Source organism: Lacerta agilis, chromosome 17 (assembly GCF_009819535.1).
Source record: "Lacerta agilis isolate rLacAgi1 chromosome 17, rLacAgi1.pri, whole genome shotgun sequence".
Classification (NCBI taxonomy): domain Eukaryota; kingdom Metazoa; phylum Chordata; class Lepidosauria; order Squamata; family Lacertidae; genus Lacerta; species Lacerta agilis.
This window is the reverse complement of record NC_046328.1, coordinates 24,350,718-24,362,570: the sequence shown is the minus strand read 5'-3', so window position 1 is coordinate 24,362,570 and position 11,853 is coordinate 24,350,718. Positions and strand designations below refer to the sequence as shown.

General features: G+C 47.0%; 1 protein-coding gene across 1 annotated transcript; it reads left to right on the top strand.

The window, feature by feature from the left end:
- The first annotated feature begins 3,334 nt into the window (after positions 1-3,334).
- LOC117039124 (immunoglobulin superfamily member 11-like) lies at positions 3,335-11,722 on the top strand. The gene is made up of 7 exons (XM_033136191.1): positions 3,335-3,343; positions 6,194-6,454; positions 6,602-6,806; positions 7,883-8,038; positions 9,712-9,834; positions 10,508-10,664; positions 11,239-11,722. Exons 1-7 carry the CDS (start codon positions 3,335-3,337, stop codon positions 11,543-11,545), a joined length of 1,218 nt encoding a protein of 405 aa, XP_032992082.1. The 3' UTR covers positions 11,546-11,722.
- The last annotated feature ends 131 nt before the right edge of the window (positions 11,723-11,853 follow it).

Sequence of the window (11,853 nt, the reverse complement as noted above, 5' to 3'; positions counted from 1 at the left end):
GTCCCCGCCCCGCCCGCACAGGTGAGGCGCTCCGCAAGGAAAGGCGCGCCCTAGGGGGGGCGGGGAAAAGACTCGCCCCGCCCTCCTGGCCTCCTCCTTGGAGTTATCCGGGGCGGGGGGTGGGGAGAGAGATCTTCTCCGCGGCCACCCCAGCATCGTCAACCAGGACTTTCCCGCCCTGCAAGGTAGCAAAGGAAATGCAGAATCCAACCCCCACCCCACCTCACCAGCTTTGGGGCAGGTCCACACCACGCCTGCAAAGTGCATCCAAACGCGCATTTGGAGCGTATGACTTCCTGCGAGCTGTAGATTGTCATGGGTGCTGGGAATTGTAGTTTAGTGAAGGGGAAGCTACAGTTCCCAGGATTATTTGGGAAACCTGGGGGGCGGGGTTAAATGTGCAAAGGTGAGACAACTCTTGTTTTGTTTCCTTATTAAGCTGATGTGCACGAGGGTTTCAAAAATCCAGGCGCCCTGATCCTTCCCCAACCAGGAGCAAAAAGTAAATTATGAAAATATTTTCACCTAGCCCCAGAGTTTAGGATATTGCTCCAAGTGTGCGTGTGCATTCATATTCAAGTACAGTATATTCCAAAAGCTTGCTTTCATAGGTGTAGCCAGGATTGGGGGGGGGGGGTGCAGGACACCCACCTGTCACCATGTCTGGCTCTGTCTAGAAGATTTCTAACGACATTTTCAACAACAATTGTCAACAACAATGTAGATTTGTATTTTAATCTGTTTTCAGTTTAGTGGTGATTTTAATTTTTTGAAAGTTTTAAATGGTTGCTTATAGCTGTTTCTACTAATAATTTTTATTGCTTTATTCTTTTTGTAAAGCAGTTTGATGTTTTGTTTGTTACAATCAATAATAATAATAATAATAATATTTATTATTTGTACCCCGCCTATCTGGCTGGATTTCCCCAGCCACTCTGGGCGGCTTCCAACAAAAATCAAATACATTAAAGTGTATCAAGCAGTGTATGTATAAATTTTATGAAATAAAATGAGTAACCACCAAACCAAAGGGAGGTGGCTTTTTTAAAATACTGGTCTATAGAAATCCATGATTTGTATGCTGACTTTTCTAAGAGGTTTCTTTCCCAAAACTTTGAGATTGTAAGTTTTAGGTTAATAGCTAATTCAGCCAGGAGGAGGACTATTCAGGTTTGGAGCCTCACAGGTGTGGGAATCTTAAACCCTTCACCCCTACTGCTGCCCCACTCTGGATGGGGGGGGGGGGAGGTGAGGTGCCTACTATTTGCATCAGAAAGACCACTCCAAAGGGACTCAATTCCCCTAGCCGTGTTGGTTTGCATAGTCAAAACAAAATAAAATAAAAAATCCTTCCAGTAGCACCTTAGAGACCAAGAAGAAATGTACATGCACACGAAACCTCATACCAAGAACAAACGTAGTTGGTCTCTAAGGTGCTACTGGAAGGATTATTTTTTATTTTTTATTTTGTTTTGACCATGGTATTCATGTTTTGCTTAAAATCCAATTTGGTGAAGAATTCTGAATTGCTCTTGGAATCTATCTGTCGGGATTTGCTGCCCTCTGGTGGCTACTGTCAGTCACAGGCCACTGAAAAATGAAACCGTGGGCCAAATCCCCAGCCCTCGGAGGTGGCGACTCATTGCCAACCCCCTCTCTGCTTTCTTTTCTTTTTTAGCATTTGCTTATCGAGGTTTTCAAAGTACTGACAAAACAAGATACTCCAGGGGTGCCTGTGCTCAACAGATCTTGCTTCCCCACTAGGGTTTCCAGGGAAGCTCCAAGACATAACTTTGAGTCCAGCAGACACGGCTTTGTATCTGCAGCTTCCAGCATGAACCCCCAAACTCACACACAATTCTTCCATACACAACCCCACCTAGGATGATGTGGCATCCTTGTCTCTATGGTAATCCCTTGCACATTTTATATCTGTTGGAAGTCACCCAGAGTGGCCAGGTCAACCCAGTCAGATAATAAAATTGTTGCTTTTAGTATTATTATTATTATCATACTTAACTGGTCAGCTAAGGCCATTACCTTAACAAAGGGACTGACTGGGCTGGTTTAGCGGCCTATTCTGCTAGATTCTAAACCTTGCTGGATACAGGATCACAGACTTAGAAATGATCCCTGGATAGCATCTAGACTGACCCCTCAAAAAAACCTTTAACACTACTATGCCCTGATTAGATTAGAAGAAGCTGGAGACCTCTTGCTTTAAACAAAACAAAGCATAGGAAGGTAAGATACGGCCTGATACCTGGTCAGATCACTGGTACACCTAGCCCAGTGTTCCCTACACTGATTGGTAGCAGCTTTCAGCAGTTTCAGACAGGTATCATCACCTCAAGATGCCAGGGACTGAACATGGGACATGTAAAAAAGATGCTCTGTCCCTGAGCCATAGCCCTTCGAGGTTGAGCTGGGTTAATCTATGACACCAAGCGCACAAAAGAGCTGCCACTTCTATTTTCTGAGAAAACAGCCATACTGGGCAGGGCTCAGAAAGGCAGGTTTATGCCATGATAAATATGCTTTCAGGTGACACAAAATCTACCCCCCTCCCATTTTTTGCAGTTGCTGCAGACTAGCACCAACTACTGTAAATTCTGGCGTATATGACTACTTTTTAATCCAGGAAAATCTTCTCAAAAGTCGGGGGTCGTCTTATACGCCGGGTGGAGAATCTGCGGTCAAGTATATCTCAAACTCTATATTTTAACTGGGAAAGTTGGGGGTCGTCTTATACGCCCAGTCGTCTTATATGCCAGAAAATACGGTATCCCTCCAGAACTGTTATCCTTTTTCCAGCAGCATGACTGCAGAACCTAAAACTCATTCTGCATTTGTAAGAAATTAGGGTTGCCATATTTCAAAAAGTAAAAACCAAGACACCCCAAAACTGTTGAGCTTTTTTTTCCCTGCCTTTGAAATCCTGGTAATGTCCGGAAGGAACTGGACATATGTCAGCCCTATAAAAAATCAAGTAAGAAGGTGAATTTTTAGCACGAGAGCACCCAAACTTTGGAATCCCCTGTTTGCTGACATCAGAAGAGTACTTTTTTCACCCCCCTGCTTAAAGCGCTTTTGTTAAGGGAAATCTGCCCAGATACATAGACTGCTGACATGCATTTTAACCTGTTTTTAGTTTGCCACTGGTTTTAATTACTTTTTTTAATGTTTCACATAGCTGTTTCTACTGATAATTTTGCTTTATTCTTTCCGTAAACTGTATTAGAGAGTTGTTGGGGGTTTTTATTCAATCAAGTGGTATATAAAGGTTATTAAATAACTAAATATAATCATGTGGTCCTTTTTTTTTTAAAGCACCATGCCAGAGGTATACACCTAACTTAGGAAAAGAGGCCAGTCCTTGCCCCAAGGAGTCTACAGTTTAAATGCCTGTCAGATGCCGTTGGAGGGTAGTCCAGGCAGACTAAGCAGGTTTTGAGTCTCCGGCCAAAGAGGGATGGGCAAATAGAGAAAGGGGGGGGAGAGAAAAGGGATGAGTTGTGGGGGGAGGAGGGTGTTTCAAGGGTTTCAGGCTGGCGGAAGGCACCAAATGAGCTGTGCTGGTGGACTGAGCTGACCGCTGCAGAGCAATGAGCCCTGGAAAGAAGGGCAGAGGCCGGCACTGGCCCAGAGCTCTACCTGGCTGGTGGATTCTCCTTGGCTGTGTAACAGGTACCAGGCAACAGGGATGGTGCAAAACAAGGGAGGTGTTTTGGTTTTTTCCAGGGGTTCAGGGAGAAGAGAAACAGCCTCACTGGGGGGAACAAACCAAACTGGGCAGGCAGACCAAGCTGGGAATATTTTGGGGGTCCTCCTCGTCCATTGCGCTTGGGTCACATCCAAACCATTTAAAACACTTTAACAGGCACAGAGGGTGCTAAGAACTATAGGTCTGAAAGGTCAGCACCCCATTAACAAACTATGGTTCCCAGGATTCTTAGGGGGAAGCCATGACTGCTACCGGTAATAGCATGTTGTACTATCCCGCCCCCCCCCCCGCCCCCCGGTCTGGATTTTAATAGATTTTTTTTTTTACACTTGGAATCATAGTTCCATTACTTTTCAGCTATAATCTTTTCTGTTTTTAGCTATGGGTGTTTTATCTGTGTGGGTTCCCTGCCCATGAGTTGCCTTGAGTCCTGGAGAAAAGGCAGGGCGTAATTAAATGAACAAATAAATACATAAATGCAATATTGTGGTGGAATAAGAGTGCTTAAAATAAATGGTGCGGTGGGTATCACCTTGGTCTGCCTGTCTGCTTGCAGGTTTTACAGTGTTGGGGCTGGGGGCTGGTTTACAGCCAAGGTAGTCCTGATAGCATTTAAAAAAATAAAATTAAAGGGTGGCAGATTTGGATCAGGGCCACAGTACTGAGAAAATTCAGGGTTAAGCCTTTACCCTATGGAAATCTTGCTTCTTCATCCATACCAATTAGCAGCTTGGGAGGGTGGGTACAGTCCCTATTGGGAAAACAGTAGAACAATAATGGTTTGTTTAAAAGGCCCATCCCTGACACTGTGGCCCCAAATCCAACCCACGCCCCTTATTTTTTACCAACAGCATGGTCATGGAGAAACAATTGATTGTTGTGACTGGTGGGTTTTTTCCCCTCACACTCAGAATCCATTTGTTGAACGCTGTGAAGGTGCCACACACAGGTTAGGGGCCACCACAGAGAAGGCTCTCTCTGCTTGAGTCACCACCACCCCCTGAGCATATGAGGCTGGTAGAACCACCAAGAGGCCCCCCCCCCTCTGCTGATTTCAGCACCCAGGAGGGTCTGTGGGGTGAGGGGGTTAGGAAGTTGCTTCCAAGGAACTGGTACCAACTGCTATCTTTGCAAACAGGTTGCTCAGAGATGGGGGGTAATGGAAGCTGCCTCAGCACCCAAAGGCTCTCACCACTGTCTCTCAGGCACATCCCATGACATCACCGGGTCCTTCTCAATTATCCCCAATTACCTTGAGGAGATGTCACTGTTTCAGGCAGCTCCAATTAATTATCTAGCCTGAGAATTCAACCCGGGGACAGTTCCCATTCACCGAAGTGCCTCTGCACTTGGCCTGGGGGAAGGAGAGAGGCAAAAAGAGAGAGGTCCCTTGGGGGTGGGACACACAGACCCATTGTTCAGGGGGAAAAGCTGCCGCCACCCCCCCATCCAGCCGCTCAGTGCTCAGGCCTTTGGAGAAAGGAAGTGAAAAGGTCAGGAGCAGAGTCTCCCGCAGCTCATTCCTACCCAGACTCCCCTTGGCACCATCTCTAGAGTGGGTCTTCAAGAGAAGGGGATGAGCTGTATCTGCCCTCTCCCAGATAAGGCATTCTGTTGCCTCCAAGGAGCCCCCTCCCACTGTCATTAAAGGAAAAAAAAATCTACTTACATTTCCCCCCCCCCCCATTGGCTTCGCCTGTGGGTCTTCCACTGTGATGCCACGGTGCCAAAAGTTTGTGAGTTTTTTTGTGTGGTTTTTTTTGTCCCCAGTGCTGTATGTCCAACAACATCTGGAAGATCAGAGGTGTCCCATTGCTGTCCCTTTATAACATCCAGTTATAGTCCTTGTCCCCCAATATGTCTCTTTTCTTGCAGGAACTAATGACTACTGAATTGAGCCAGGAGGAAAAAACGGAGGGGGAAAGGCGGGGGAATGATTTATCTTTAAATGTACAAAGTTGAGAGTGGTGTAAATTCCAGATCTTTAAACACAACCTTCGCCAGCCAGATGTTCTTCCGATGTTGTTAGAACCAGAATGACCCATTAGCCCCGACCAGCGTGCCAAAAACCCAAAGGGCACCAGGTTGGCGAAGGCTGCTTAGTAACTTTAAAAGGGCCGTACCGAATTGTAAGAATGTAAGATGAAGATGCTGGATCCAACCAACCGCCCTTCCAGTCCAGCATCCTGTTCTTGCAGTGGGAAACTTTCAAGGAGGACCCAAGCATAGTCTCTCCATCATGGCTAGCAGCTATCGATGTCCTTCTCTGTCAATTTGTCCCATCCTCTCTTCAAGCCAACCAAGTCGTTGGCCACCCCTGCCTCCTGTGGGAGTTCCACAGTTTAACCAGAAGAAGGACTTTCTTTTGTCTGTCCTGAATCTTCCAACATTCAGCTTCATTGGATGTCCACATGAGTTCCAGTGTTAGGAGAGAGGGATAAATGTCAGATCAAGCCTCGTGTAGCCTAGCCTTCTATCCAAGACATTCAAAAAGCCAGCAAGGCCCAGGGGCAGTGGAAAGGTCAATTTCTGAGCATCCCCCTGACCCTCCTCTCTCTCTCTCTCTCAGTCTCAGGGGCTGTGAAGGTCTCCGTGGTGGCCGATAGCATCCAGGTTGTGCAGGGAGGGAGTGCCCTCTTGCCATGCTCTTTCCGCACCACAGCACCCTTGAACCACCTCAATATCATATGGACCATCATTCCATCTGCGGACCCCAACCGCCCTCAGCAGGTGAGATCAAGCTGTGTGTGTGGGGGGCAGTATTTCCCCAACCCACCCCTTTTGGAATTTGCAGTGCTTCTGGTCTGATGTTTCAGGTGCCTGTAATATTGAGCATCCTTGGTCCGTCATCTCAGTTGACCTTCCTCTGCTCTGCAGGTCCTTGCCTACGAGCAAGGGGAGGTGGTGGAGAGCATCTCCCACTACACAGGCCGGGTGGGCTTTGCTTTCTCGCCCACCAAGAGCGCCACCATCATCCTGAACGACACACGGAGCTCGGACAGCGGCAGGTACCAGTGCAGTGTGATGAACCCGCCAGATGCTGCCACGCCCAACATCGGAGTCATCCAGCTCACTGTGTTTGGTATGGCTGCTCCCATATCCTAACTCTCAGCTCCCTCACAAGCACAAGGCTAGGCTTGTCTCTTTCAATAACAACAAGATTCACTGGGGGAAGATAGGACTGTTTAAAGTGGTATCACAGTGCTTTAAATGTGTTGGTCTCCTTGCTTTCTGACCTCGCTCCCACCGCCCTGCAGTGCCAATGTGCACCAGGAACCACCGGACTAATCTGTAGTCATTTGCAAGAGAGCTATCTTCATATTATATTTCTGTGGTGTCTCAGCCCTTGCAGATTTCACAAGGTCAACCTCAGCCCTCCAGATGTTTTGAGACTACGATTCCCATCATTCCTGACCACTGGTCCTGCTACCTAGGGATCATGGGAGTGGTAGGCCAAAACATCTGGAGGGCCAAGGTTGAGGAAGCCTGATCGAACCCAATGCCAGTGGTAAATGCCAGAGATGTAATTCTGCTCATGCAGATGTTAACTTATATACTTTGGTCTCGTCTTAGCGTTAACAAGTTTTCTGGAACATAATCTTAGACAAAATTCAAGAATTAACAGGATAAAAAATTTCCCAACCAACCAAATTCAAAGAAAATTCTTATGGGACACCTGAGCTGTAAACCGTTAATACCAATTTATTATTTAATTTACTTGCTATCGCTAGAATTTGCACAACTCCTCACTTCCAAATCATAAGCTGGTTAAGAAAAATAGGTGGATACTACAGCTCCTGATCAAGCCAGCGTTTCCCTGGAAGTTATCAAAATGAACAAATCAATTGAAAAATGGTAATGGTTGGTTAATGTTTAGATAACAAATTTCAAAACAAAAGCAAGCGATATGTGTGCAGTCTGTAATATTACTTTGGGTTTTTATTCCAGTTAGCATATCAGACATTTGGTTTTCATTGTTTTATTTTTTTTATTTCTAAATATTGCTGGGCCTCTACATCATCTTCATTTGGAACAACGACTTCATTGTCGTCATCTTAAAAATATTTGCGTATTTAAAAAGCGAGAATTGTCCTCTCTGAAGAAATGGGGCTTGTGGGTCTGAACTGGACTTCCTCTTATTCTGTGTCCCTCCCCCAGTGCCTCCCTCTCGTCCCAGGTGCTCCAGTGAGGGCGATGGTGAGGAGGGAGGAAGCCTCCAGTTCTCGTGCACCGTGGATGAAGGGATGCCCACCCCCACGTTCACCTGGGAGAAGATCCCACCGGATGCACAACCTCTGATGATGAGTTATGAAGGTAACAAGAAGCCGAGAGAGGCGGTGTTCAGCCTGAGGCAGATGCTGGTCCCAGTAGGAGTAGGGCAAACAGCAAAATGATGGGAGGCCTTTTATTTGATTGAAGGTTTGTGGAGGGATGTTATATATTGTTAAGGCCAGGCTGCAAGACTCTCCAGGGGTTCCTGTGCATACCCAGGGTTCAGTTTCCTTGGAATGAAGAGAGATGGTGGTATCTTTAAGGTGCATGGTTTTATTCACACATATATGGAAACCCCAGCATAGGAGGGAGGGGCTTGCAGCATCAACAGCCCAACAAATCTTGCTTCCCCATTAGGTTTCCAGGGGAGCCCCCATGTACAGCACAGAGCACATACTTCTGAGTCTCCAGCTTCCACTAGCATTAGCCCCAAACTCTTGCACACAGCTCTCTCAAACGCAGACCCTTTTTCTTGGCCTATTGTTCTCCATTCTTTTTTTTTATTATATAATTTATTTATTTGGTTTTTCAGATTAAAATTTTACAATCACATATCCAACATAAAAACAAGATTCCAAAGAATCTCCTGGACTTCCCTCCTCCCCTTTGTGGGTCCTATGGTTAATAATTTCCTCCTGCATCTTTTATAATAATCCAAATCTTTTAACTCTCCATTGTGTCCAAAATTCACCATTAAACTACAACATTTTAGCTGTTTGCAATGGTTTATAAGATAAAATATAACTCCCCCCCCATTCTTTTTTTAAAATTTTGGTCTCCCCGATTTCTGATTCTTCCGGTCATTTTAGCCATTTCAGCATAATCCATCAAGTTAATCTGCCATTCTTCTCTGTCAGGGACTTTATCTTCTTTCCATCTTTGGGCCAGTAACAATCAGGAAGACCAAAATTTTAATAAGGAATGGGGAAGATATTCTTCTCCATTCTAGGATGATGTGGCATCCAGCCAGGTGAGTTGGGTAAAGACCTACTCATGTGTCTCTTCGACACGGTAAATGGCAGCACTTAACTGGCCAGCCCAAATACCCTTAAAAAACGGGATCTGGTATTGATGGGTCAGCAGCTATTAGCTTCTAAGCATTATTGGATCTTGGATCACAGGCTTAGAAGGGACCAAGGGAGTCATCCAAATGGGCTACACCCCACCCCCAAAACCTATAACAATTATTATTGTTGTTGTTGTGATGAATATTAGTTGTCTTAACTCTATTAAAAATCAATTTAGAGCATTACCACACAGGGATTTTGTATTGCAGCTCTCATACACCCCCACCACTGACCATGCCAGCTGGGGGTTGATGGGAATTGTAGTCTATAAAGCATCAGGAGGGCAGCAAGCTAAGGAAGCCTGATTTGGAAGACGAAACATCCTAAAGTGCTGAATCCAAGGGAGGACATCTAGGCTACAGATCCTCCCTTGTTCTTAATACAGTACATACATACACAAACTTCCCACTGCCTCATTATTCTGGGAACAAGAATGCATCTTTTGCCATCTTTAGACATCGGTCCATCTCAGCCGAGCTTTGAAGAATTCTCCTCAGGGGACGCAGTGGTGGGTCAGCTCCTGTTCACATTCATGTAATAGAGATGAGGGTCCTACGCTGATTGTGAGTGGGGGTGGGGGTGGGGAGGAGTCACTTCCCATTGCTAATTTTCCCTTTCTCCTCCGACTCCGGCCCCCTTATTGGGCAGATGGCAAACGTGCCCTGCTGACCTTACAAAACCTGACAACGCAGGCCTCGGGCCTTTACCGCTGCACAGCCTCCAACATGCTGGGCTCCACTTCCTGCGTCCTGGAGCTGCGTGTTCACGTCAGTGAGTATCGCCCGTGTCTGGAAAGGGCCGGGGTCTAATTTGGTGCCCTCAGCTGCAGATCCAGAAGGTTCACATGTCATGGCTTCATTGTACCAAGGCGTCCATCTTTGAATATGCCTAGGCCTTTCCCCCTGATGTACTTGCCTATATTATTATTATTAACTATTGTTGGTGTTGTTATTACAATTTATTACCTGCCCATCAACCTGGGGTGGGTGACGACAATTTAAACACAATTCTTAAAAGCCATTTGGAATAGGTCCTAAAAATATGCACCTCAGGTGTTAGCTCTGCACAGGTAAGTGGAGTTAAGATTGCAGACAGAGCTATGGATCAGGCAGGCTCCCAGTCCAAGCTCTGCTGCCACTATCCAAAGGGCCCCATCTTTTTCCTGCAATAAGGTGAGGAAGTTCCATCTCCCAGAGTTTAGGACCATTCCCAGTTACCTCTTCTGTACAACTGTTAACTCTGTCCTCCTTGAGATCTAGAAACCCTACTAGGCTTGGTTGTTGCTAGGGGCAAGACAGCGGTCTTCAGCCAGCCTTCCCCAACATGGTGCCCTCTAAATGCTCTTGACTACAATTCCCATCAGTCTCAGCCAAGCAGGGGTAACGGGACTGATGGGCGCTGCGAGTGGCCATTCTCTCATCCCGTTTCCTTTGCTGTATTCCAGCCTCACATGGCACCACCTCCCTCGCAGTGGGGATCAGCCTCATGCTCACCATGGGCCTGGTGCTGATGGCGCTCTTTGCACTGGTGTTGTGGCTGCACCATCAGAGCGTGGAGAAGCAGAGAGAGCTGGAACAGGACAATGCACGGAAAAAGCACAGGTAGATCGACGCAAGGGCCAATGTGGGCTAGCATACTTCTTGCACTAGGATCACCGCAGACCTCTGAATTGCAGCCAGGAAACACCTACCATTTGGGGTATTATACAGAAGGCGCATTCGTACCATACATTTAGAGCACTACAATACCACTTAAAACCATCAAGGCTCCACCCCCCCCCCCAAAATCATGGGAGCTATAGTTTGGGTGCTGAGCGTTAGGAGACGCACACACCCCATTCCCCTCACAGAACTGCAATTCTCAGAATTCCCCTTTGGGAATTGTAGCTTTTCAAATCCCCTCCATACCTTTCAAGTGCCTCTCCCCCAAAACTTCAGGCCTGCACCACTCACCTCCAAGCCGATAATCCTCTCCACTCCTTTTGAAGTGCCTCTCCCTGCATCTCACCCTGCTTATCTTGTAAGCGGTCCAGTAGGTTCCAAGAACTATGGAACAGCCACTGTTCTCGTCATTCTTCAGACCACCTGAATAAAGCTTGTGAAACAGTTTTGGGGAAAACCCCTAGACCGAGCCCTAGAGTTTAAAATGTGGCTAACCTTGGCTGTTGCTCCGCAGAACAGACAGCTTCACGTTGGGGCGCCTGATTGTTGTCAAGAGTCCTTCTGGAGCCAACCCTGCGGCCAGCCCCGTCACCAAGCCCCTCTGGATCTTCACCAGCTCCACTCCCAACACCACCTACGCCCATCGTGAATGGAGGCCAGAGCAGGGGAACCTCAGCCAGGCTACACTTCCAGGTGGCCCACGACAACCCTGGGGGAGATGGAGAAGCAACAGCTTCTCTGAGGAGCAGGGGTCTTCGTCCGGAAGCGAGGAAGTGAAACAGCCAGGTTCTTTCCCCAAACCCAGAGGATTCCTGGTCTAGGAACACCCACAACGGATGACCCTCTGCATGGATAAACTCCACCTGAGCAAGGGGACAGAACGTTAGGGGTAGGGATTGGAACTTGCCCTGGGGAGAGCCCTACCCCAGAGATCTGACAAGTTTGGGGCTATGTGTGGATTCTGTGCTTTAATAACAATCATCATCCACCAGACCTTGCTCTTCCGAGTTGTTTTGACCGTTTGGCTCAGGGAAACGGCATCAGCTGGGTTGGTGCATCTGCAGAAGCGCTAGGTAATGGTTCTCCCATTTTATGCAAGCCAAATTATGCTAGGTGAGAATATAATTAG

Coding starts and splice junctions, on each gene's coding strand:
- LOC117039124 (XM_033136191.1), top strand. Junction 6,807..7,882: donor CATCCAGCTCACTGTGTTTG/GTATGGCTGCTC, acceptor TCCCTCCCCCAG/TGCCTCCCTCTCGTCCCAGG. Junction 8,039..9,711: donor TCTGATGATGAGTTATGAAG/GTAACAAGAAGC, acceptor CTTATTGGGCAG/ATGGCAAACGTGCCCTGCTG.